The sequence below is a fragment of the Malaclemys terrapin genome, chromosome 7 (assembly GCF_027887155.1).
Source record: "Malaclemys terrapin pileata isolate rMalTer1 chromosome 7, rMalTer1.hap1, whole genome shotgun sequence".
In the NCBI taxonomy this organism is placed as follows: Eukaryota; Metazoa; Chordata; order Testudines; family Emydidae; genus Malaclemys; species Malaclemys terrapin.
Window position 1 is genome coordinate 48419197 of NC_071511.1, and position 27263 is coordinate 48446459.

The window sequence follows — 27263 nt, forward strand, 5'->3', positions numbered from 1 at the left end:
TAGGCCCATGTCCCATTGCAACCCATTACTAAGCACTAGGCTGAGATCCTACCCTGTGGTACGTGTGGGGTGGAAGAGGCTCCCTATGCACTATTCTCCCCCATGCAGCCACATGCAGGTCAGGATTTGCCCCTTACTGGGACAAAAAATACCCTAGTTTTTTTTAACGCAATTGCTGGTGAAAACTGCATGCATGCGTATGAGTCCGCTTTGAATGCACAGGTACTGTGCTTGCACCCCAATGCGGGGCCTGGTGTGCGCCCAAATAGACGCATGTGTTTATAGTGGCTAGTTCAGGAAAACACCCAATCTGTAGTAACTGAGCCCACAATCAGGAGCACAACTGCAGAGGTTCAACTGAAATCAGGCCCTGACTGTGTGTGTATTCTGTCACCCTGCGTCAGACACAGCGGCCCAGAGCGTCACAGCTCTCAGGCATGAGGGTGAATTCGTGGGCCGAGTGACATCTATGGCAAAACTCCCATTGCGTTGGGGAGGCCAGGATTTCGCCTGGGATTCCAAGCAGAGGATCTGATCCTCTGAGGATCTAGGGGGTTTATGCTGCTGACAGTCCCTGGGATGGGAGGATGCCCAGCACATGGCAGGATTGGGGCCAGTGTACTCAAGGTAGGCTAAAACAGGAGAGAAGGAAAGCAACAGGAATGAGGGGCAGAGGAGAGCAGGATGGAGGAGAGGGGCAGGGAGGAGAGAGTGCAAGGTTGCTCTGGGCATGCTGCAGATCAGGCAGGGCGGGGTGAACTGGCTAGGATGGAATGAGACCTGAATCTCACACCTTTGCCCTGAACCAAACCCCTGGGGACCAGACATTTCAGCTAACTCCCCCCAACACGCAAACCCCGTTTCTGTGCACATAGATTCAGCCAGGGTTGGAACCAGGGCCAGCTCCAGGCACCAGCCGAGCAAGCTGGGGCTTGGGGCAGCAGCTTGTAGGAGGTGGTATTCTGCCCAATCCTAGGGCGGCACGGCCGCTTTTTGTTGTTGTTGTTGTTGTTGTTCCACTCCGGCCGCCCTGTAGGGGGCAGCGCTGTGGAGGACAGGAGCGCCCTGCAGCAAGCCCGGCAGGGCAGCCCGCGTCCTTCCCTCCCAGCCGACTGGAGCGGTGTGGAGCCCTCCCAGCAGGGGGCACGGCGGGAGGGGCCGCGTGGCAGCTCCCCGCTGAAGCCCTGGCCACCCCCCTTCTCTCTCTCCCCCCGCTCCCTCCCCCTCGCTAGGCAGGGCTCATCTGCAGGGCAGGGACTCCCCCTGTAACCGCGCTCCGGCTGCGCCACAGGGTTTTTTTTTTTTTTTTTGCTTTGCTGTTCTGGCCGCTGCGGGTTTTTTTTTTTTTTTTTGCTTGGGGTGGCCAGAAAGCCAGAGCCGGCCCTGGTTGGAACGGAGGCTGCAATCCCACCAGACAGGCTTACTGGAGCAGTGTCTGTGAATGACTCACCACCAACCAGTGCTAGAAACTGGACCGAGCAGACAGCTCTGCCAGCATTGCCAATCCCAGTCCTACACCAAAGAGAACCGGGCACGTTTAGATTGGTATCCAACAACCTCTGACCCTTCCAGCCTCACCATCCCCTGTGCCCCAGGCTAAGACCTGTCCAGCGTGCAGTGGAGTGAATGTAAAAGCTGGGATGGATACACTATGGACAATTCTCTAGTTGTTCCAAAATTCTGGGCAGGAGCCAGAAGCTGATGCCACAAGGGCATGACACTCATCACTACCAAACAATCTGGAGCGGAGATCTGAGCTCAGGGGCATATGGACAAGCACTCTGCCCTGGAGACCACCCCCTGCCCCCGGAACCAGTCCACCTTAGGTCCCTTCTGCTTGAGTCTCTCTCTCTCTCTCTCTCTCTCTTTGTTCCTTTCTTGAAATGTTTTTCTCTTTCCCCAGCATCCTCCACCCGCACAGACCCGACGAAGACCATCAAGACTCCTTTGCACATCGTGTTCAAGGGGGTGGCTCCCATCTTAGGCTGCCCCATGGTCACTTCTGCTGCCAGATGTGCCGTGAGAAGGTATTAGAGCAGCAACCTCCCCAAGGAAGAGAGAGGGAAGGAGGATTGCAGTAGGAGGACACACCTGATGGCATGCCATTCAGAGGCCTGTCTGCTGTCAGCAGAGGAGACGTGTTCTGTGTCCCACTGTCTTCTATGGCTTTTTATTCCTATGTGATTATACTGCTAATTTCATATAGGGATTGAAGCCGTGCAATACGCTGGGGCTGGCCACCAGAGAACATCACCTGCTCCTGCGGACCTCGCCACTAAAGGGCCACCATCGCCAAAATGAGCTGCTGGTGCACTGGGTCACTGCCCCTAGCGCTCGGGAGCCTGGAGCAGCCCCTGTAGGAGATACCTGGAGTATCAGTAACTGCCTGTGCTCAGCCAGGAGCTGCTGCCACCATACTAGGTTGGGCATCCTAGGGTATGTCCACACTGCGATGGGGTGGGGGGTGGGGGAGACGGGTGACTGCAGCATGTGCAAACGTAGCTGACAGTAACACTAGCAGCGACGCCCCAGCGCCGGGGGTGTCAGTACAGGCTGGCCGCTTGAGAACATCCCCAGGGGCTCCGGTGGGCTTGTACAACCCATGCTGCAGCAGCTTCCCTGTTACTTGAACTGCCGTTGATCTAGGGAGCTCAGGTACATCTATGTGTGCTGCAGTCACACCCCTGATTGCAGTGCAGTCATCCCCATCCGGAAAAAGCAAGGCCTGTTCAACCCCAGCCCTGCTTCTAATGGTATCCCCATACCTGGCTTCTGCCAGCCCCGCAGAGTCCCTGACTTAGGTAAATGTTGCAAGCCAAACCACCCACTGGGGAATGCACCTGAGAAATGAACAGACTAGTGGCCACACCCAAAGGATACCACCACCAAGGGGTCGGAGAAGGGGGGGTGACTGCAGTACACTGACAAACACTGGATCCTGCTCCCACTGATTTCAATGGTAGTAGATCAGGGCCTTGGCCAGCCTCGTAGGTGTCGGCACACGTGGGAAGGTTGTGAAACACGGTGTGGACACAGCTGGAGTGGCTCTGACCAGCTCAGACAAGACAGTCCTAGCATGGGCCAGCAGAACTGGGCACCCCCAGCTCTGCCATGGACCTACTCTGTGAGTTTGGGCAAGTCACTTCACCCTGCACGCCATTTTTTCCCTTCCACCTCATCTATTTAAATTGGAAGCTCTCTGGGCCTGGGATGGTCTGTTAAGGGGCGCTAGTTTGGATGATTGACACCTGAGTGCAAGCAACCACACTCCAAAGCCCTACCCATTACCCCAACCCTGGGGCTCTGCTCCTCCATGTGCACCACTAGGTCTTCTGGGGGCACCTCCCATGGTCCTTTGTGCTGCAATAAACCAAGTCAGTGTAGAATTCTTTCCCAGTGAATGGTGGGAGAACTCCACTGCCCTTCTGGGCATATGGGGGGGAATTGTGGGAAGGCACTGGAGGACTGATCTAACCTGCACTCTCACTGGAAAGAGGCAGATTGCCAGCTGGAGTAAAAGCAGAACCTGGGCTCTAACACACATCCCCAGCCAGGCCAATTAGCCTGGGTTGAAAGCACCACTACCCCCAGGGGAGAGGGTTTTATGTGTGGACAGAAGAGCGGGGTGATGGGTAACACCTGGGTTAACTCAGTAATGAAGACACACTCTACTTGTTACATAAAGACAGTTGTACCTGCATTGTAGACAGGGCTTTAAAAAACAGAGTTCCAGCTAATCAAATGTTTCTAGGGCTCCAGAACAAAGGGAAAGAGATCCAGACTATGATGCCTGTGCAGGATTACCTCTAAACACTGTTTTCCAAAGTTTCTCAAAAGGCTTCCGTGGCTCTTTAAAGGTCTGTGTAAAATCTGTCACAGTAGTGAAAATGGGTAAAATTACACAGCTTGTGGAAGAGATTAAAGGCGGACCCCTTTTGCTCACTTCATAAAGGAAGGACCCCATTAACACCTTGTGAAATATTAGCCATTAATCAGCTTCCACGCAGAATAAAACCCATCAACATGTATCATTATCGGCTCCTTAATGAAGTGAGAATGGGAACGCTGGGGAGCTGGGATATTAATGTCTCCTAAGAGGCATGAGCAATGCCAAGGCCAGGAGCCAAGATTTTTAATTTACTGCCAAAAGCTTCCCCTGTTAATAATGTGGTTACTTATCCCGAACATTATCACTGTTTGGCCACAAGTGTTCCATTTACAGAAGTGAGCTGGGCCCTCAGAAAGCATGTGGCCAGCTGCTGTGTCTGCCAATCCTCTCCCCCTTGGCCTCCTTACAGGCAGGAGGGGACTGTACAGCCACTGAAATCTTCCCAGCAGTTGTACCTATTCCTACCCCTGCTTTGTTTCCCTTCTCACTTGCACTTCTGGACTTTCTTTATGGTTAGGAGTGTTCCTGGCTGCATAGAGCCTGCTCTGCATACATATGCTGTATACACGTTTCCCTGGAGTTCCATAAAGGCACTAGCCTCATGCCTCCACCTGCATCTCTCCCCTCAAGACCCACTTCTTCCAGATCCCAGGGTGAGGGGCAGTTCGATCTATTGCAGATGGCTAGTATCCGTTACCTTTTCTGTGCATAGAATGTATATATAATAATGTGTGTGTATGTGTATATCGATAGATACAGATATATTTTATTGTAAATTTCTCCCCCATTCTCTGTCACTTGTCTTACACTGTAAGTTCCTTGGGGCAGGGACCATGTCTTTTTATGTGTGTGTGTGTGGGGGGGGAGATCATCGAAACCTGGGTGTTACTATAATAATAAAATCATCATAAATGATTATAAACACAGATTCCAGCCTTTGCAGTTGTCTGACTAGATTGAAGTAGCTCTAATATCACTCCAGGATTACGTAGGCAAAACCCAGCTATAAAAAACCCTCCCCTCAGAGTTCATGGAGACAAATTCATTATACTGCCAAGACAGCAATGATGCCTTCAAGGCTCTGAAGGTCAATCCATCACACCTCTGAGATACCTCCAACCTCTCTTGAACTTGGTGAAGGTAATAACAGTACTTAGCAGTTACATCCCACTTTGTGGCTCAAGGCATGATGAAAACATTAACTAATCAATCTTCAGAAACAAACCTGTGAGGTAGGTCAGTACTATTCCCCTGTTACAAATCAGAAGCTGAGGCAGCAAGAGGTTAAATAACTTACCTCTGATCTTGTTACTGGTAGAGCCAGGATTAGAACTCAGGAGCCTGAGTCTCCTTTCCCATGCTGCTTTTCAGCACAGGGAATATTTATCTCCCAGGACTGCAGGGATGGCCCGATAGCTACACAAGTTGCAGTTAGAAAGAGATTCTGCTCTTAGTCACACTTGTGTAAATGCAGAGTAGCTCCACTGAATTAAATAGAGCAAGCCAGATTATCATATCCACTAAGACCCCTTTACACTGTTCTGGCCTTAAGGTGGGTGTGGCCCCAGACTTAATGAAGATGAGAATCTAGCCCAATGACTCCACATTCATGTTGATGTGAGTAAGAGCAGGATCTGGCCTGGAGAGCAAGCTACCGCTGGAGTCTTCTGCTGCTGGTGAATGCCTTTAGAGCCAGAGGGAGATTTTTCCATCTTCTGCTCCTAGCTTTTATAATCTGAGTTATAACACAGATAGCTGCAGTTCTATGCTAAACACAGTTAGGAGGAAGAAATCACATCTCTTTCCAGTTCTATCGCAGCCAGGTTTGGAACCCAGGTGTATGCATTACAGGGCAGCATGGTGAAGACGTGCAAGCCACTCACTGTGGTTAGCTCAGAGATGAAGCTTAGACTACACAGCTTGAAGAGTAAAAATGCTAATATAACCTCACCGTCCTTGACCAATGCCCCCCGTCCTGCTTTTTCCTCATTAAAACAGAAGGGATGAGTTGAACAACGTGTAAGGGAAAGGAAGCCAAGTGAATGAAGATGTGAAATGTACTTCAAACAGCTGCATGCTTTCATCAGACCTTTTATCAGCCTTCCCCCTCCACAAGATGAGCTCATTTTAATCATTAGTGAAACGCTCCTGTTTAAAAAAGCAGGGCTGATGTGAGTGGTATGGTGTGTTAACAGCAGCTCAGGGAGTTCCCTTGAGGAGTGAATGCCAGCCAAAGTTTTCAGAACTCGACTGCGAATGATCTCAGATCAGCATCTGCAAGGGCTCAAGCAATGCTTGGCAGTTAAAAAAGGCATCTTTTCCAGGGCTCTGAGTGCAAGGGCGGGAATACGGGGTTAGATTCTCAGCTGGTGTAAATGAGAATCATTCCATTGATGTCAGAGGAGCAGTGTCAATCTACACCAGATGAGGATCCGGCCTAGACTGTTTTTCCTTCCTGCTCTGAGGTTTGCCTCCCCGCTTTTTATTTTGCACAAATCCTCAAACATTTTTCTGTGCCTTTGACCACTCGCGTGATGCCATACGTTTCAGAGATCTCCTCTATAATACATCTGTTATGCTGCTAAATGTACTAGCTACATCCGCGTAGAACATACGTAGGCTGCTGAGCATTCCAAGGCCCTTCAGGTAGAAGGCACCTGGTCAACTGCAGAATGTACCAGGTACCTCCAGGCAGAAAGCACCTGCTGTGCTGCCAAATGGGGCCCGTAACTCATATACACTGGCTACGGTGCTGAACATTTCAGATGCAGCAGAGTAGGTGTGCTCCATCTGGATGTTAGACCTACCAGGCACAGCCTAACTTCCACTGCTGTCTATTAAATGATAATGGACAAGAACAGCAGAGCAGGTGCAGTAGAGTGCCAGCAACAAAATGGTTAAGGGCTAAATTTTGCACTCATTGTAGTTAACCCAACACGATTCCAGAGTGACTCCAGATTTACACTGGTTTAACAAAGAGCAGGATTAGGTGCTAAGTAACTAACATGGCTGTCCAACCAATTGTCCTCACCCCATAAACAAGCTCTTTGAACACGTTCATTTTCCCTTTGCATTTATTCATGCTATTTTCACTGCAGTCATGCACAGGGACCCAATCAGATGAGGGTCCCACTATGGTAGGCGCCACACACACAGGGAAATTCAAATGGCATTCTCCACTCCACGGAGAAACCTTCAAACACACACACTCCAGAACAAACTTTCCTCCACAGTCTGCACCCTGACATTGTATTCATACCTCCAGTTTATCATATGTCATAGGTCTCTAGCACCTTCCAGCAGTGGGTTTCAAAGAACTTTGCAACCACTAGCAAATTTAGCCTCACAAAACCCCTGGGATGTAGGTAAAGATGGTCACCCCCATGTTATAGAAGAAATTGAGCCTCAGAATGTTAGTGACTTGCCCAAGGTTATATATGGGAGTGTTAGCAGAGCTGGGATAGGATCTAGCTTGTCTGGTTCCCAAATCTATGCCTGAATCACAAGATCACACATCAGAACATAAGATCTGCCAGACTGAATCAGACTCAAGATCCATATAGTCCAGGATCTTGTCTCCGATAGTTACCAGTGCCCAGATGCCTCAGAGGAAGGCGCAAGAAATCCCTCAGTAGACATGTAGATCCAATCCTAATCTCTATTGCATAGGGATTGACTTAAAACCAAAAAGCATGAAGTTTTATATGCCCTCCAAAAATATTATTAGCATTAGCTATTCTTGGATATTCTTGTTATTATAAATGTCTAGTCCCTCTTTGAATCTTGCTAAGCATGACTGTGCAATGCTTTCACTGTTTATGGCATTAATAGGATGGTATACTTATGTTGCAAAGTTAGATCAGCCACACGGCACAGCTACATCCATCTGCAAACCCTTTGAATCAAATGTTTTAAATCAGGGCTGGAATTTCAAGTGAGCTCAGCTCCCATTTAGGCACCGCAGTAAGCGGCCAGATCTTCATAAGAGATGAAGATGTTGACTGCTGTGCCCCTTAGAAAACCTGGCCTCAGGTGTCACGTTGGGAACTGAGCTGAGCATGGCAAGGCAGAATCTGATTTTAATTTATGACAAAGCTGAAGTAGCTGGTGTTCCGCATTGTCCCAAAGGCTGGAGGGATCTGCTGTTTGACAGAGCAACAGCCCCAGCTGCTTTGCCCTTTGATCAGTGCAGCAATAGGGGTCAGGAGAGTTGAATTTAGATGTTCTATGGCGTTAGAGGAGTTAATCAGAACGACAGCGACTACTGACTTTATACAGTAAAAAGGTCAATGACTTAGGCTAGAGGCTGTATTGCTTTCTGACCGGTTTGGTGGTAATACTCTGAATGCATGTAACACACACACACGAAATATCAACCACAAGGTGGAAATGTCACCACACCAGGGCAGAGAAGGTTACATAGTGGGGGAGAAGGTCTCACGTTCAGATGGTTTCTGCACTAGTGTATCTGAATCATGGTTCACACCGTTCTTCACCTAACATGGTGTTAATGCCACAGCTGGGGGTGTTTTCGCCCTGTATCCAAGACCAAAGGTTAAACTGACGCCATGTGCTAATCTCCGCTGAACTTCCAGTGCACTGGATTTAGGGCCCTATGGACTAGTCTAATATACCTTGTTAGCTTTGTATGTAATGAGAGTCACAACGGCATCCTAGAGCTTCAGGCTGGGTGTCAGATGTCCAACAACCCCACTTGCAACCAAAATGCAGTATGTTACTGGCTCTTCAGCAGGAAGGTGTTAATGCAGCCCCAATGCCCATAATGCTGGTGTTATCTTACCTTACTCTGATCCTAATTAACAGATTGAACATAGTCATGGTTACCCACCCATGTGCCTTACTAATGTAGCTTTTACAGCCACAATATTAGTGCCCTCGCCAGCTGTCCCTAATTTAAGCAGTCTGGATTTCTCCAGAACATTGGTACCCTCATTTTTCACCAATGCCTCTAATTAAAAACAGGAGTTTGCAGAGGTGCTCTCCTTATCTGTCTCTAGCCCTAATTAAAATAGCCTGGATGTCCATGACATTGGTGCCTGTTAAACCAGTCAGCAAAAGGTGATGTCCATTTTGGAACTTACTGAAGAATGTGTAGGAGTCATTGTTGCTCAGAAACGTCTCCACATCAAGACCTTCCTGAGCAGCCTTATCCACCAGCTCCTGGCTAGAGAAGGCACCAGCTGCCTCTGTTGGCCCATCTTGTCCATCAGTCCCACCACTGAGGAACAGGACTTCACATTTCCCAAGGAAGTAGCCAGCCCCAGTGGCCTTAGCTCGGTGTAACTCCAATGCCACCTGTAAGGCCAACTCCTGGTTCCTCCCACCCTTCCCATTTCCTTGAAGCTGGACAGTGGTCTCTCCACCAGCCAGCAGGCAAATTGATCTTTCAGACTCCAATCCTTGCAAAGCCTTCAAAGAATCCACAAGGTTCAAACCTGGGATCTCTAGCTCTGCTGCCAGCTTTAGAAGATGTCCTCTCACCTGGTCTCTTAGAGGACCTTCTCCAAGTCCAGCTGTGCTCAAGCAAACAAACTGAATCAGCTGGCTGTAGAGTTTGGCTACTCTGCTGACCTCCCCACACACCCCTGCACTCAAAATCAGGGTCCAGTAGCCCAAATCCTCTGCTTGGCGTTTGGCCCCCTCTAAAGCTAAACTGTTTGAACCAATGACAACATTGTAGACGTGGGAATAGTCTTTCGGACCACTGGGATCTGAGACGGAGCTGGACAGCACTGTTTTCACAGATCTGGGCAAGGTGCTCATCAGATTGTATTTTGTCATTATCTGAAGGCAGCCTTGAGCACTGGGGGAACTGTAGACAGTGGGGCCACTCGCAATAATGTCCACTGGGTTGCCAATGACATCAGAGAGGATGAGGCTTAGCACCTAGAAGCAGAAAGGATGACAGATAAATGCAGCGCCTGCTGCAGAGACTCACTGACATGCAAGAGTAGGGTGACCAGACACCTCGATTTTATCGGAACTGTCCCGATATTTGCTTGTTTGTCCCGCGTCCCGACCAATGTTAGGTCGGGACATTGGACAAACAAGCAAATGCTCCGGAGCCCGGAAGTGCTCGTGCCCCCTCCCCCGCCCTGACTCCGCCCCCTCCTTCCCCCATTGGCTCCCTCCCCAAATCCCCGCCTCTTCCCCAGGCTCACCATTCCTCCTCCCTCCACAAAGCGCTGGAGGGAGGCCCCGGAGACGCAGGGGGATTGCAGGGTCAGGGTGAGTGAGAGTCCAGCCTGGCCTCGAGCGCAGGCAGGACTCAGTCAGGGGGTACTGGAGGGAGAGGAGGGGGGCAGCCTGCGGGGCCAGGTGGCGGCTGTTCTCTCCCCCTGGGCAGCGGAACTCGGGAGCAGCCACTGCTGCAGCTCCCACTGCTGCTGGGAGAGGAAGCGGCCATGGCGCTCGGCGGCTGCGGCTCTGGCGCCCGGGTCTGCTGCGGGGACCCAGCAGCGCACACGCTGCGCGTGCCCAGCCCCTGGCCAGTCGCGTCTGGGCTGGCTGCCCAGCTGGTGCAATCCCGCGGGCGGCCCCGGAGTGGGGGCAGCAGGCCCCAACCCCCCCGTCCCGCTCGGGCCCCACAGGGGAACGAAGGGGGCTGGGCTGCTGATGCTTCCGCCCCAGGGCTGCCCACGGCATCCAGCCCAGACGCGACTGGCCAGTGGTTGGGCACAGCGTGCAAGCTGCTAGGTCCCCGCAACAGGCCCAGGCTCGGGGGGTTTGGGCCCGGGCGCCAGAGCCGCAGCCGCCGAGCTTGGCCATCAGCTGCTTCCTCCCCCTGCAGCAGTGGGAGCTGCAGCAGTGGCTGCTCCCGAGTCCCGCTGCCCAGGTGGGGAGAACAGCCGCCACCTGGCCCTGCGGGCTGCCCCCTCCTCTCCCTCCAGGTACTGCCCGACTGAGTCCTGCCTGTGCTCGGGGCCAGGCTGGACTCTCACTCACCCCGGCCCTGCGCTCCCCCTGCATCTCTGGGGCCTCCCTCCAGCGCTTGTGTGTGTGTGGGGAGGTGTTGATTTATTTATTTATTTATTTTGCTCTGACACTTTTTTTTTTTGCCCCCCCTGTGCCATGCCCTGCCCTCCCCTCCCCCGCGTCCTGATATTTGACCTGGGTGATCTGATCACCCTATGCAAGAGTGGTCAGACCAAGTTCTGTATTCAGTTACACTTGTGCAATCCAGCTGATCTCAATGGAGATGCATGGGTGCAAATGATGGCAAATGTGGCCCATTCTGTTTTAAGATAATAGTATAACAGATGGAGATATACCTATCTCATAGAACTAGAAGGGACCCTGAAAGGTCATCAAGTCCAGCCCCCTCCCTTCACTAGAAGGACCAAGTACTGATTTTGCCCCAGATCCCTAAGTGGCCCCCTCAAGGATTGAACTCACAACCCTGGGTTTAGCAGGCCAATGCTCAAACCACTGAGCTATCCCTCCCCCACAATAAGAGCTCTCAGGGCTCTAACCCATGGAATCAAAATTACATTTAATGTTGGACTATAATATAGGAAAGAGTAGCATGTTTTTAGGTGACTCTTCTCCGGCTCCTAACCTGGTATAGATTGAATTGGAGCTCCATTGATAAATACAGTTAGAAAGCCCAGAAGTAAAATACGAGGCCAGATCCTCTGCTAGCGTAAATCCATACAGCTCTGTGGATGACTGCATTTGCTGATTTACTTCAGCGGAGGCTCCAGCCCACTTACTCCAGCTAAGAGGGAGGGATAGGATAGGATATCTCCATTAATTTAATTTAAATTTTTTTTAAAAAGTGGCCCCATCAGATAATAGTAGTGGAGTAGTGAGGGAAAGGCTGCTGTTGAACAAATAAGGAGTCTGAATTTCCTTCAGACCACACGCTGATCTGTCCAGATTGTGGTGGGGAGTCAGCATTCTGCATGTGCACATTAACTGGGGGCTACAGTCATTAGCATGGCTAGTGCTCTCATTTCAATCTATGCACACATTCATTGGACAGTTTAAAGGGGACAAATTTGGCCCCAAATGTAGGTTTTGAAAAGATGAACGAAACCTAAGTTAAATAGAAACATTTCCACTATTGTTCTGCTACAAACTGACAATGTTATTGTTTTTCTTAAAAAGAAGAAAGCTGGCCTGTACTGCTTTCAACCCAAATAATCATTGCAGCATTGTGCCAGAGAGCCAGAAAGTGAAACTGACTAGAATGTAAAAGGAAACTGACCAGCCAATTTTCATTACCTAAGCCAAAAGAAATGCAGTGACCAGATTGAAAAACACAAAACACAACACAACTGTGTTAATAATCTCACGTGCTATTGAAAAAGGTAAGTAATGATTTTTTTTAGTTTTTGTAAATATGGACCAAATCTTTGAATCCTATGGCTGATTCCTAACTGCATATTCAGGCAGCTAAATAGAAGCAGTGTGATTACCACAGATGGTGATTCCCACTGAATTCACTGGGAGCTGAAGTCATCTGAACCAGTCGTTCTCAACCTTTCCAGACTACTGTACCCCTTTCAGGAGTCTGACTTTTGTTGCGTACCCCCAAGTTTCACCTCACTTAAAAGCTACTTGCTTACACAATCAGACATAAAAATATAAGTGTCACAGCACACTACTATTGAAAACTTACTGACTCTCCCATTTTTAATCATATTATTGGAATATGAATATTGTGCTTAGATTCAGTGTATAGAATATGGAGCAGTACAAACAAGTCATTGTCTGTATGAAATTTTTATTTGTACTGATTTCACTAGTGCTTTTAATGTAGCCTGTTGTACAACTAGGCAAATATCTAGATGAGTTGATGTACCCCTTGGAAGACCTCTGCATACCCCTGGTTGAGAACCACTGATCTAAACATCAGGTCATTTCTACTGAGGTCTGTTTTGACCATGACTTTTAATCTCATGTGTTTCTTTAAAACTGCCTTAGAGCAGAAGCTATGGGCAAGTACGAAGTCTTCCACACTCACCTGTGCAGGATATGCAGCCCGGGCCAACCCTCCACCTTTCAACAAGGAAAGGGCCTTCCGGATGGTGTTGAGCTCCTGTATGGTAGCGCCTCTGGAAGCCAGAAGCTTGGTGACCTTCTCTTTCTCCTCCAAGAGGATCGGAGGAGTAGGAGCAGGCAGTAGGGCTGATCCGCCTCCTATAATGCAGGAGAAACCGCAGTGAGTGAATGCACGTGTGTAGCAGGGTGGGAGGAACCCCCCAGCACTGAAATGCTGGCCTCTCACACATAAGGGGCTAAGCAAGGGCATCCTACAGCTGGAGTTTTCCTTCTTCTCTTCCCTCACCATTTTGTTGTAAGGGAATTTAGTGCTGGTGAAAGATGCCAGACTAATAGCCCTGGAGACTGATGTCTTCTGTTTCTCCACAGAGCAGGACTGGATCTCCATGGCAGTCAGTTACACTTGTGCTCAGTGAGCTCACTCACAACAGTGCCTGCATTTTACACCTACTTTGCCTGGCATAAATGAGAATGCGGGGTGCAAGGTGGGGCAGAAACAGGCCCAGGTGCTATTGTTCTCACTACACTTCCCTGCGAATGTGCCTCAAATCTGACTTCAGTGACTGCTAGTCTAAGAGAGGAGGGACTGCAGACTCCATGGCTCACTCAGTGTTTAGCTGCAGGGCAAAAGAGACACTTCTGGCTTCAGTATTTTATTGACCTCATTCATAATGAGCGGCATTTAAAAAAATATAGCAATGTCTAAACCTAAATACAGAACAGCACTACAGCAAAAAGCTTATTGAGAGAGAGGGGAAACAAAATGAGGCTGGATACTATGGTGATGGGTGCATTAGTGTTCTGATCAATGGGAGTGGCGGAGCACAACTGACAGCATGATTGGGCCCTTGAAATGCAGTGAAAAAGGAGGGGGGAAAATAGATGGATAAAATAGAGGGTGAGCATGTATAGAAGTATATCAGAAAACTACCATAAAAGGGCAAAGCCTGCTCTGAGGTTTGAGAAAAAGCACCATCAATAAAATATGATGAACAAGAAAAACAAATGAAAGTGCCTGAGTTTCAGTCACTCAGTAGGGATCTGGCTGCGAGGCAGGAGCAGCCAGAGTGGGCTGTGTGGAGGTATGCAGTGCATGCTTTGGGAGCTGCTGCTGACAGCAAATCCTGGGATGGCCTAGGAGTCTCTTGAAGGTATCAGTAGCCAAAGGACAAGAGGAAACTCAAGGGAATCCCCACCAGACACGATTCAAATCCAATTATATCCGTGTCTGGATAATCCTGCAAAATTCTCTCTGAACCATGGCAGAATAGACTGCAGCCAGCTGAGCTGAGCTAGGCAGCTGAAGATCTCGAGCTAGATCTCGCTCAGATGAGGAGCGCAATCAAGAACCCCCCAAAATCCCTAAAGAGCAGCTCCAAGTGCATTTGTTTCTTTAACACTGAGCTGCACAACTGGAGACACCTACTCACAGGGGCATGTCTATAGTTGGATATCCACCCAATCAAATAAACGCCACAAGTGCACTGCCGCATTGCTTATGCGCCCAAAGCAGAGCACATCCCCTCAATGTGTGCCCCCCATCTGGGAATAGGGGAATAAGGCACTAAAACAGGTAATTGCTCCTGGAGGAGTCTGCGGGTTTCAAATGCATGTGCTTAGGGGCTGATCCTACAAAGTGCAGAGCACCTCTTACTTGGCACTGAGTGACTCCTTTTGATTTCGGGAGAGGGGTGGCTGGGTGAGAATGCAGAGCACCTCAGCCATGCTATTTGGCCCCTGGCAGGATCAGTCCCTCAGTGACTCTGAGTCTCAGATGGGGCCTCATTTTTCCAACTTGGGTACCTAAGTTAGTCCTCCATTACAACCTGTGCATTGATGCCCAAGCACCTGCATTTCCTATACCTGCAGTTCTGAGCTCTGCTGTCCTAGCCCAGTGGCTCAACCTTTCCAGACTACTGTACCCCTTTCAGGAGTCTGATTTGTCTTGTGTACCCCAAAGTTTTACCTCACTTAAAAGGTGCTTGCTTATAAAATCAGACATAAAAATACAAAAAAGTGTCACAGCACACTAGTACTGAAGAATTGCAACTCTCATTTTTACCGTATAACTATAAAATAAATCAATTGGAATATAAATACTGTACTTACATTTCAGTGTATAGTATATAGAGCAGTATAAACAAGTCATTGTCTGCATGAAATTTTAGTTTGTACTGACTTTGCTAATGCTTTTAACATAGCCTGTTGTAAAACTAGGCAAATATCCAGATGAATTGATGTACCCCTTGGAAGACCTCTGTGTACCCCTGGTTGAGAACCACTGCCCTAGCCTACGTGCCCAAATTTAAGCACGGGGCACCTCCCATTCTGAGGGAAGAAAGCATCTACATGGCTGTGTGATCAGATGACCCAGGAGAGTCTGTCTTTACAAATACAAACATGGAAATACAAGACACTGGTTACACTGACTTCATGGTGTCAACCCGATGTAACTCAGAGTAGACTTGGGCCCCAGGATCCAGACCTCCATACAGCTCAGGCAGCCTCTCCTCAGTGCTTTGCCTTGGGATGGGCTTATATTTGCAGAGCAGTGCTTTCTGATTGCCTGGCACCACCACCTGGCAACACGGTGCCTTGCTGCTTCAAACTGCATGTACTGTGGATTGATATTGCAGGCACGACAGCAGCGAACCACAGGGCAAGGCCTGTGGGCGGAGGGAGAGAAACAGCAACACAACTGGATGGCCCCAATACTTGGTGTGTCAACACTCTAATGAATAATATAGCATCTCCCATCCCAGAACGCATTCGACTCTTCACACACAGCCCTGCTGGAATGCAGCCACCTCTTGCCTGGGAGGGCACAAAGCAACAGCTGGTGGAGGAGGGAGATTCTAGACCAAGGAATCAATAGTGAAATCCTTGTGACAAGTTCCTCTGAGAGGTGTGATTCGAGAGAAGTGTGTCTGCCCGGGGCCCAAGCTGCTGCCAACTCACGGCTGCTGCCAGAAGACCAGGTACTGAAATGTGAATGAATGCAGTGAGCTGCCACCGGTGTGGGAGTCGCATTGGGAACAGCTTTGACCCACTTTACGCCTTTCCTCATCTTCTTTTGTAACAGGCAACTTGACCTAGTTTGCCAGGCATGATTCTGGATCTGTTTCCTGCATGCACGAGGAAAGGAAGAAGCCAGGATAGGGAAGAGATAAAGGGAGGAAAGATGGGGCAGAAGAAGGGAGGGCAACAACTGATGGCAGCAACAGGGTCCCACAAGAACTCACTCCCCGCTCCTGGGGTTCCAGACATTACCTGAGATCAGCACAAGGAGGAGGTCGTCAGCTGTCAGGCCTTCAGCTAGCTCCCGAATCATGCTGGCTGCCCTCAGAGCCTCTCTGTCAGGGAGGTTGTGCTTAGCTCCTTCTATGACCTGGATCCTGCTGTGAGGCTTCAGCAACATCTCCCTGCAGGGGTTAGAAAGATGATCAGGCCACTGAAACGTACACCTATCCAGAGCCCGCTTGGCAGCCCCACTCCCACAAGAGGGATTTGGGGGACAAGAGAGGGCCCTGTGACTGAGGTTTATCCAGGTTCCTTTGCTGATCCTGGTCTCTTCCCCACGGGGTCGGGTACACTATGGAGGCAGCACACACAGCCCCAAGGACAGATCTGATGGCCCACAAAGAGGGATGGAGACCAGTCAAGCTGAGCCATGAGTCTTGCACCCATGGTCAAGGGTTAAAGTTGGGAAAGGTGGAGAGGATCCAAGAGGGATTCAGCAGTGACCCAAAGGGGAAAATATATGGCAGGCAGACATTTCTGCAGGAGCCTGGGTCTTCGTATTTGCCTGTCCCCCACCCTTCTCTGCACCCTCCCACCAGAATATCCGGGCATTATCAGTCTTACTCCATTCCCGCCTGCTGCAGGCATGCCCGAATGCCATGGGGGACGCTGACAACCCCCTGAATTAGGTGGTCCCCGAGGATCTCCTCTGCCTCGGCTGCCATTCCCAGCACAGCCTTCCCGAAGCCCACCAGATACAGGTTCCTCCTCACAGGGAAAACCCGGTCCCTCACGACCAGCCTGGGGCAGCCATCTGTTTTGAGCACCAGGGCCCTTCTCAGCATGGGGGCCGGCAGGACGACACCCACGGCGCTGCGGAAGAGGTGCAGCCCGTGCTCCCAGAGAGACATACTGCGCGGGTGAGATACTTGTCCCCGATAGGCTGGGATCATGCAGGCTCTGTGGATGTTGGGCAGGGCCTTGAGAGCGGAGGTCATGTCTGGCCCACGCTGTCTCTTAGCAGTCAGTCAGCCATGTCCTGTAATGAGGGGAAGGAATAGTTAGGAGTTAACTACTCAGCCAGCAAGAGGTGGGGCTTTCAATTGGAAAGTGGTGAGCTAGCAAGCTGTGAACCCAATACAGGACTCAGCCTTACTCAGGCAAAACTCCCATGGAAGCCAATGAGTGTGTGCCTGGAGTAGGAGCTAACTAAGAAACTCTGGATTTGGCCCACAGTATGGAAATCTGGCTTCCCAGCACAGGTAAATCCACTATGCTACCCACATCTGCAGTGCACACCCTTCCCCAGCAGTCTGAGACAGCACCATAGCATTTGTATTTCCTTTATTTTCAGACTTCTGCCATTTGGGGGGTTAACAGTCAGACAACCTGATGGCTCTCAGCTCCCCTCATCCCCCTAATGTTCCCTACAACCCCATCAAACCCCTGCGAGGGCTGAACGTCTGCTGGCTAACTTCAGGTTCATTGTAGATTTCAAACACTGCCCGTTACTTTCACTCACTCATTTCTTAATGAGATCCCAACATTTGCAGGCTGTTCTCTACCCTTCCGGGGGAAGATTCAGATAGACCATAGCCCCCAGCCCACCTTTTGGCTAAGGCAAAGCCCCTCATCACTGTGGTATCCCAAAGCTCATCTTAGATCATTCACTGTTAGTTACTCATTTCCTTCCTATAGTGTCTGATGGAGCCTATGGTAAAATAACAGGCTCAGCATCTTTGTGGCTGGTTGAACTCCTTGATGATGGTTATGTCAGAAGATGCCAGTCATGGGGGTTTTCACAATAAAAAGCAAATCAACTGAAGACAGAAAAATGCTCCAATTTCTTGGCTTTATTACTGGCTCATCATTCTTTAAAATCATGTTCAGACACCAGACAGGCTTGTATGCTTACAGAGCCCAATCCTGCACTCCTCCTCCAGGCAAAACTCCTGGCCAGTTCAGTGTAAAGACAGTAGCCTACTATAAACATTTGGGTCACATTCAATAACAGTCAAGTTGGGAGGGAAACTCCATCTCATCAGCACAGGGGTATTGAGCCCAGTAACTTGTATGCTTGACTAGAGCAGATCTTCCAGATAGCCAGTCTTGATTTGAAGACATCAGGAGATGGAGAATCCCACCACTTCCCTTGGTAGCTTGTTAACTCACTGTTACAAATGTGTGCCTGATTTTTAATATTAATTTTTCTGGCTTCTGCTTCCTACCATGGGTTCTTCTTGTGCCTTTCTCCGCTAGATTAAAGAGCTTTTTAATACCTGGTATTTTCTCCCTGGGAAGGCACTTCGACACCTCTGATAAACTGAACAGACTGATCTACTTAAACTGGCTTTTGTAGGCCTAACTGGAGCCCGAGGCATAACTAGCAGTATGAACCAAAGGCTGTAAAACAAAGCGGGCCTGGCCTTGGCAGAATAGTAACACACCAGGTATCGGCTAACCAAGTAAGCACATTCCTGACCGGAGAGGACGGTACAAAAAGACCGAGAATTCTCAAGTACCTACATAAACAAATTCCTAAGAGATTTTGCAGGCACACACCGAAACCCCTGTAAGATAAGGAGAGATGACGAGATAACAGAGGAGGATGTTTTGCTCGAATTAGCAGGTACAAGGTGTAAGGGTGGTAACTAACATCATCTGGAGTGATGTTTGTTTGTATCGAGGTATAAAAGGAGAAGTTATAGGAGGGGCAGCTTTATGTTGGCCAAGGGGACAGAATCCTGGTGTCCTGACTGAGCCTTTACTTTGTCACAGGCATACATGAATTAGTGTCCCTGTGACCCGGTAGACAGGGCACAAGTACCGTGCTTTGCTGACAATAAACCTGGGCGAGTGCCTTCGCCACCGAACTGAGCCCAAGGTCTTTCTTTGCAAACATCAAGGTCTGCTGAATGAACATGCTGCACTGTCTGCTAGCATAGCTGACATCAGAGCTCCAAGAACAGCACTGAGCAGCTATGTGTCTCTGACAAACACCAGAGGGACACTGTAACGTCACTACACTGAGGAAGTTAGAGAGTACCCTGTTTCATGCATAACCTATCTAGATATATATATGCCCCCCTCCATCTTCATAGGAGCTATGCACCTCACAGTCATTAATTAATGTAACCTCATAATATCCCCGTGAGGCAGGGAAGTGCTATTAACTCCATTTTACACATGGGAAACCGAGGCATGGAGTGACTAAGTGACTTGCCCAGGGTCAAAAGGGGAGTCTGTGGCAAAGTTGAGAAATAAGCCCAGCTCTGCTGGGTGTGAGTCCGGCACCACAGCACCACACTTCCACCACCTCACCATGTGGACATCCCTACAGCGCAGTGAAAGTCCTAGAATGCAGCACTCTGGTACCGTCATTGCACTGTGGCAGTGGTCACATGGCAAGTTGTTGCATAGCACGCTGGCACGCTGTAGAGTCACACCGTCGCTTGCCATGGAAGTAATGTGGTATGTGAACAAGCGCTCAGAAATAACAATGATCCACTAAACAGGGAACGTAACAGGCAGAGTTCTTCAAGACAGCATCAGCCTGAATACACTCGAGGGCAGATCCCACAGAGGAAATGGCCACCCTATTTTGTGAGATGGTCTCCATTTAGGGGAAAAAAAAAAAGAGGACATTTTATCCCCCAACACAATAAAGAGTGGGGTGTGAGCAGCTGGAGGGAGAATTCACGGGTGGCCCAGATAAACAAAACGAGAGAACCCAGCCACGTCTCTGGCCAAATTCCCTTCATGCAGTTTAGCAATCAGTAAACACCAAACAATGGACGCATGGCAGCTCTTCTGTCTCAAGCAGGCCCTGTTCTGGCTTCCAGCTGGCAAAACTCTTGTCTCTGCCTCTCGTGAGAGTAGCTCAGCCTTTTGAGGATCTGAGCCCAGGCAGGCTTAGCGACGCTTGGCTGCCTCGACACATGGAGCCTCTCCCTGCTGGGAATTCACTCAGGAAAACCACACCACTGTCTGATTCAGAGCTGGGCCATGACTAGGACGAGAGGTGGTAAGGCTGAGGTACCCTGCTGGAGGCACTAAATGACTTGTACACCCTGTCACAGGGGATGGGGGTTAGAATTACCTTCCAGTTGCGTCTTCCTCCAGAGAATGCACAAGTGAATGCTCTTCCAGGAGAGCTCAAGAGTCCAGAGGTCTCTTTATCGAAACACTCCCACAAGGTAACAAAGGTTTAATAATTAAGAGAGTGAGGCCCTCCTAAAGCACCTCTGAGCTCAGATCAGTGCAGCGCCTCTTTCCGGCACTGAGGAGCTCAAACCCAGAGCCCCCATTCAGAGCCTCCAAACCCACAGACTTTGATAGTCAAAGCAGCCTGTGCGTGCTGATCGAACCCCATGGTGGAACAAGGGCTTGAGAGAAATAACAAGGATTTGCTCAGTGCTGAGGGCAACAGCATTTCAAAGTGAAATAACAGGGGTGGAGGGAAGAGGGCCTAAAGGAGCTCCCTTGGTGGGTCACTCAGGAGGATGAGAATGCAATGGGAGCTTGCTTCCCCCTTTCCTTCCCTCCGACCCTGTTAATCTCTCAGATGCTATAACCAGTTAAACAGCAGCCTTAGCACTGGTGAGACTCCTATCTCTGATCAACCCAGTATCATTGTGATGATTTCTGCTGTTTGAGCAGTAAAAGCTTTTTTGAAGGCAAAAGATCCAGCACAGGACACCCGAGTCATGACAGCAGAACATTTAGCATCCTGTTGATTCAAAGGAAGGACCATAATTAACTACAGTAGAACCTCAGAGTTATGAACTGACCAGTCAACCACACACCTCATTTGGAACTGAAAGTATGCAATCAGGCAGCAGCAGAGACCAAAGAAGTATTTCCTCTGAACAGCACTGAGGTTTTCTACCTCTGATCGCAATGACAGACAATGCAGACGCAGAGCAATCTGCCTATGAGCACCTGTAATTACATTGCTAACATTGCTTGGTATACTATTTGTGGTATACTAGTGATGTAAATCTGTCTTCTGCACTTTGAACTCAGGTTATGTTTATGCAAGAAAGGACCTGACCCAAGGAGACCATTCATGTCAATGGGAGTCTTTCCAGTGCTTTCAACAGGGTTTGTTTTTTTTAAGCACAATCCATAATGGGCCAGATTCTGATCTCTTTTACATTGGTATAAACCCAGGGTAACTCCACTGATGTTAAGAGTTACTCCAAATTTACACTACCGTAACCAAGAGCAGAATTCAACACGTGCACAGTAGCATTGGGGTCTCGCTGCGTAACACCCTTTCCTATCAGCCCAAGTTAGTGGTTGCTACTAATGAGCTGATTAATCCACTTATTTTTTATTTATTGATACCAGCCACCAGCTATTAAATGTCAATTGACATCAGTTACAAGTCAGAATAACAAGATTCATCAGATATTCTTTGAAATCCTATTAATTTCACCAGGGCTTTAGAAACAAAGGCAGCAGAACTCCACTCAACAGTATGTCTATTTCAGAGTTAGCCCAGCAAAAAAAGGGAGTTTAAATGCTGCCATTTAGGGCACCATCGGGAACTATGGGTCTGGAAATGACTTAGCTGCTTGAGCTAGCCAATGCCTAGCATAAGGGAAGTTATGCCATCGCACATCTGGTTTTTCTTCTCTCCACCTGCTGGTTGGGGAAATAAACCCACTCATCTGGGCTGATGGAGAGGATCTTGGAGAAGATGGTGATTTATACTAAAGATGTTATTCTTGCACCATTTTAAGAACGCTCCAATATTAATTTTTCTTGTGCCCTTTTTGTTTTTTTTATTCTGCCTTAGAGCCATGATAGCCTGAGTGGAAATGACCAAGTCACATTCTCGAGGCCCTGCCATGGCCCAGACCTTGCACACTTCCTCAGTCCCCACTGCCTAGCACGGGGGTGGGCAAACTTTTTGGCCCGAGGGCCACATCTGGGTGGGGAAATTGCATGCAGGGCAGGGGGTTGGGGTGCGGGAGGGAGTGCGTGGTGTGGGAGGGGTTGTGGTATGCGGGAAGGGGCTCAGGGCAAGGGGTTGGGGTGCAGGGTGCAGGAGGGGTTCGGGGTGTGGGCTCCAACCCGGCGCCACTTACCTCAAGCAGCTCTGGGGTGGCAGGAGCATGCAGCAGGGCTAAGGCAAGCTCCCTGCCCTCTTCCCCTTCCCTCTCTCCCCACCCCAGGGGCCGCAGGGACGTGGTGCCGGCCGCTTCTGGGAGTGGCGTGGGGCCAGGGCAGACAGGGAGCCTGCCTTAGCCCCATGGGGCTGGCAATCCCGCAGGCCAGCTTAAAAGCCCTGATGGGCCGGATCCAGCCCGCAGGCCATAGTTTGCCCTCCCCTGGCCTAGCAGAATGTTTGATTTGGTGTGCATCCTTTCAGAAAGTTGTCCAAGAGTCTACATTAAACTTTGGAGGAAAACAATCCTGAGAACTGCCTGTTCTGAGTGAGGATTGAAGGAGGATTGCAAGGGGTTTAGATTAATCCCCTTTAAATGAAAACTTCCTGAGCTTCCATTAATGAATGATGTCCCCAATCTGCATATTAATTTGCATAAGTTAACATTATAAGATCTAGCGCTCGCTCTTCATAAAGCTCCTCAATCTGCAGCTGCCCACCAGCTTCAAGTTCCATGATTAACTTTCTCAACACAAGACACCAAAAACCTCAGATCCCAACTTCCATCTTCTAGGGAGGGGACTTGGCGATGATAAGCTACAGGCAAAAGACTGTTTCTCATTAACTTAGATAACAACTAGGAATTGGAATCAAACCAAACTCTGCAAGCAAAGAGACAGATTCAGGTGGATGGGTCCAGCAGTCAGGTATCAGGGTAAGAAGTGTAATCTAAGGGCAGGTCTACACTTAAAATGCATGATGCAGCCACATTGCGGTAGCATTTTAATGAAGACGCTGTAAGCCAGGGGCTCTCAACACAGGGTACACATACCTCTGTGGGTATGCAGAGGTCTTCCAGGGGTACATCAACTCATCTAGATATTTGCCTAGTTTTACAAACAGGCTATATGAAAAGCACTAGCGAAGTCAGTGCAAACTAAAATTTCATACAGACAATGACTTGTTTATACTGCTCTATATACTATACACTGAATCGTAAGTGCAATATTTATATTCCAATTGATTTATTTTATGATTATATGGTAAAAAGGCAGCAATTGTTCAGTAACAGCATGCTGTGACACTTTTGTATTTTTATGTCTGATTTCATAAGCAAGTAGTTTTTAAGTGAGGTAAAACTTGGGGGTACACAAAACAAATAAGACTCCTGAAAGGGGTACAGAAGTCTGGAAAGGTTGAGAGCCAGTGCTCTAAGCTGATGAGAGAGAGAGAGAGAGAGAGAGAGACGCCCATCAATTTAGTTAATCCACCTACGCAAGAGGCAGTATCTACATTGGCAGGAGAAGCTCTCATGCCAACATAGCGCTGTCTACACTGGCGCTTAGATCAGTATAACTACATTGCTCAGAGGTGTGAATAATCCACACCCCTGACTGACAAAGTTATACCAAAGTAATTTGGTAGTGTAGACCAGGGCTAAGTATTAGATAGCTAGGTAGACAGACAGTAATCTAAGTCTAAGGGAGTGTGAACTAGTGTAATTTACATCCTAGGAGACTGGACAAAGGTGTAAGAATGCGTAAATTAAAGTAGAGGATAGTCTAATTTAATTTAGAGCTTCCTACACACTCTTGCTACTCCCCTTTCTTCTTTGGTGCATAAAATACACTATCACACACCCTCCTCCCACTGAAGTCATGGATCATCAGGGTACATTTCCTCCTTTTCCAGCACTACCATGGGTGTTCTGCCATAGGACAAGGAACTGTCTCAGTGTGGTCTACACTACAGAGTTAGGCTGACATAAGGCAGCTTACGTTGACCTAATTATGTCAGTGTATGCAATGTAACCAGGAAGATATAAGCCCTTGTAGTAGAGGCCTGGTATAAGGCAGGACCTGCTCACAGAATTTGGCAACAACAGGGCTACTATTGCAGAAATACACATCCCTAAGAAATGCTAGTCACAGAGTGCTTACGCAGACACATCCCGATGTCAAGTGGTACCAAAACATCTAAATATCAAGGATGGTACAAAAACATTTCCCAAGGATAACAGGAACACACTCACCACTTCTAAAAAATAAGGTCAGAATAACAGTACAGGCAGTCCTCGGACTTACGACACAATTGGTTCCTTACAATTGTGTCAGAAGTCATAAAGTCGGAACTCGGAACCGCAATCTACTCCATTGTGGGACCAAGCATCATAAACTCAAAACCTATAGTCATAAGTCGAATCAGGGTGTCAAAGTAGAAGTGGCGCATTCATCGTAACTCGAATGTCGTAAAGTCGAGGACTGCCTGTACGTAATAAAAATGTTTTGATCAAACCAACATGTGCAAAATAATGGGCAATACCTAGCAACGTCAGGGGGCAGTAACTAACTATGTCAAAGGAGCAGTACTAACTTGGTTGTACTGAAGTATAAAAATGTATCTCAAAAGGAGTATCTTTAGCCAGCCTAGGGAGCAGTGGAAAGTCCCACCACTAACTGAGCTGCGTCCATTCTCACGAGCATACATATCTTAGTATCCTTGTCGAGTCTGCCAGGTGCTATTACCATGCTTTGTCGACAATAAACCTGGCTGGGTACCTTCATTGAAAACTGAGTCTATGAATTTATTGGGCAGTTTAATTAAGGTCTGCTATCTCTGCAGAGCTAAAACAGCACACTAAATAAACACACACACACAACCAACATCTGACCACATGCACTACAGCCTTGCTCTCCCCAATGTAAGTGCCCTACTACACTAACATAATACTTCACCTCCATGAGAGACATAGAGCTTATGTCAGCATAGTTAGGGTGACCCAGTGTCTGTGTAGACACTGCGGGTTACTTACATTGTCTGTCATTCTTTTCAATTTCACAGCTGGGTGCTTGAGCCAAAAAATTGACAAGAAAGCCCCACAGCTCAGGCTGTCACCACTGGGCGGTGGGGGGACTCTTGCTGGGATGGGGCCAGCTAGGAATCTGCACCTGGAGCTGAGAGGCCAAGCTCTCAGCCCAGGACCATCCCTACCAATTATGGTGCCCTACGCAGCCCGAACACCTGCCCCCCTCCGCTGAAGGTCTGGGCTGCGCTCAAAGTCTGCAGGGTCAGGGAGGCAGGAGCTGTGGGGGGCCACTTTGAGGGGCCCCACAGGCCCAGGGTGGCCCAGGGGATTAGCAGGGGGCCTGGTGCCAGCAGCAGGAAGCAGAACAACCCAGCCTGCTCCACTCCCCCCACTCCAGACATGTTGCTCAGGGAAGGGGGTTTGTGGGAAGGGGTCCCCCCCCCCACCTACCGGCAGGGGGAAAGACCACCCCCTGCACTCACCGGCAGTGGGAAGCGGAACAACGCGGCTGGGGGCTAGCGGAGTGGAGTGCCCTGGGACCGGATTGCTCCGCTTTCCACCACTGCCGGTGAGTGCGGGGTCGCTGGGGCAAGAGGCTGGGGGGGGGGGGAGGAGGTGGAATGGGGGCAGGCCAGGGGCAGAGCAAGGGGGAAGATTAAAGCAGGGCAACGGGAGTTGTCCCAGGCCCCACACCCCCCAAGGAACAGCCCTGCCCCTTGCAGTGGGCGCAGCCCACGGGGGGGCCAGCCGGAGGATCAGGGTGGCCGCCACAGCTGGTGCTGCCGCGTATGTGGCACGCAGCTGCCTAGGGCACCATGAAATTTGTGGCAATTTGGTGCCCCAAATGTCACGATGCCCTACCCAGCTGCACATTCTGCGTATGCCTAGGGAGGGCCCTGTCTCAGCCCCCTCACTGCCCCTCTGAAGTCAGAGGAAGCACTCCTGGCGAGGATGCGGTGTGCTGACAGGAGGGGCAATGCAGACATGAGCTATCACATAATTACTAATATAGGTCAACTGAAGTTTGTAGTGTAGGCGTGATAAAGATTCGTTCTAAGTGACTTCCCAGTAAGCCTGCAACACTGGTCCCAGTACAGACACCAGCACTACTGGGCCCAGTACTGGGGTCTATACTGGAACCGCTGTCCCCCGCACTGGTCCCTTGTTACGGCGGCCTGGAGGACCAGGCAGCCTGAGCCTGTGGCTCCCAACACCCTGCTCGGCTGCAGCAGGGCCACCATCTGTAAGGCCGGGGCGGGGGAGACCCGCGTGGCACCGGGTCCAACTGCAGGGCCCCAGGCTACTTCCTACCAGCGTCTGGGCGGAGCCCCGCTAGGCGACAGCGTCCCGGGCTTGGCCAATCAGGCGCCTCCGCGGCCGGGCAGAGCAGGACCCCCCGCGCAGGGAGGTGAAAACTGGCAGCGGCCGCGCGCGCACCGGAACAGGAGCGAGCAGGAAGCTCCACCCCGTCCCCAGCCAGCAGAAGAGAGTCAGGCTCCCCCCTTGTCCCATCCCTCCAGGCTTGCCATTGGCTGCGGGCAAAAGGGGGCGGATCTATCTGGGCCAGGACAGAGACTATGTTTAATCTCTCATGTGCTGGCTGGTAGCGGCTCTGGTTCATCACACCCCTATGTCGCCGGTTCCAGGACCGATCCCAGTAAGATCCCACCATTGGTGGCAGTACAGACCCAGTACTGGTCCCACTACACTCCAGTAATGGTCCAAGTACAAACCCCAATAATGGTTCCAGTAGTGGTCCCAGGAAAACTCCAGCACTGGCCCCAGTAGAGTCCCCACTCCTAGTTCCAGTAAGTCCCCACTACTGGTTCCAGTATACACCCCAGTACTGGTCTCAGTACTGGTCCTAGTAAGACCCCCAGTACTTGTCCCACTACTGGAACCAGTATAGACCCTAATACTGCTCCCAGTAAAACCAGAACACTAGCCCTAGGACTGATCCCAATACAGACCCCAGTACTAGTCCCAAGTAGACACCCCAGAACTCATCCTAATATTTGTCCCAGTGAGACCATAGTACTGGTTCCTTTATAGACCCCATTACTGTTCCCAGTACTGATAGTAAGAGATCAGTACTGGTCCCAATAACACCATAGTACTGGTCCCAGAATATACCCCAGTACTGGTCCTAGTAAAACTCCATTACTAATCCCCGTATAGATCCCAGC

At 49.6% G+C, this 27263-nt stretch overlaps 1 protein-coding gene across 4 annotated transcripts in view; it reads right to left on the bottom strand.

Moving 5' to 3' along the window:
• The window catches only part of GLYCTK (glycerate kinase), a 33550-nt gene extending 7047 nt beyond the window's left edge, over positions 1 to 26503 (bottom strand). The window contains exons 1-5 of one of the 4 annotated variants that reach the window (XM_054035758.1): positions 26389 to 26503; positions 16781 to 17195; positions 16187 to 16338; positions 12879 to 13054; positions 3672 to 9796 (exon numbers count right to left, since the gene is read on the bottom strand). In XM_054035758.1, the coding sequence (XP_053891733.1) occupies positions 8894 to 9796; positions 12879 to 13054; positions 16187 to 16338; positions 16781 to 17154 (1605 nt within the window). In that variant the 5' untranslated portion in view covers positions 17155 to 17195; positions 26389 to 26503 and the 3' untranslated portion in view covers positions 3672 to 8893. Of the gene's footprint in view, positions 1 to 3671; positions 9797 to 11482; positions 11628 to 12878; positions 13055 to 16186; positions 16339 to 16780; positions 17196 to 20255; positions 20338 to 26388 lie in introns of those variants that run through there. The other 3 variants (XM_054035757.1, XM_054035760.1, XM_054035759.1) reach the window with 3 other exon arrangements.
• Between the last annotated feature and the right edge of the window lie 760 nt (positions 26504 to 27263).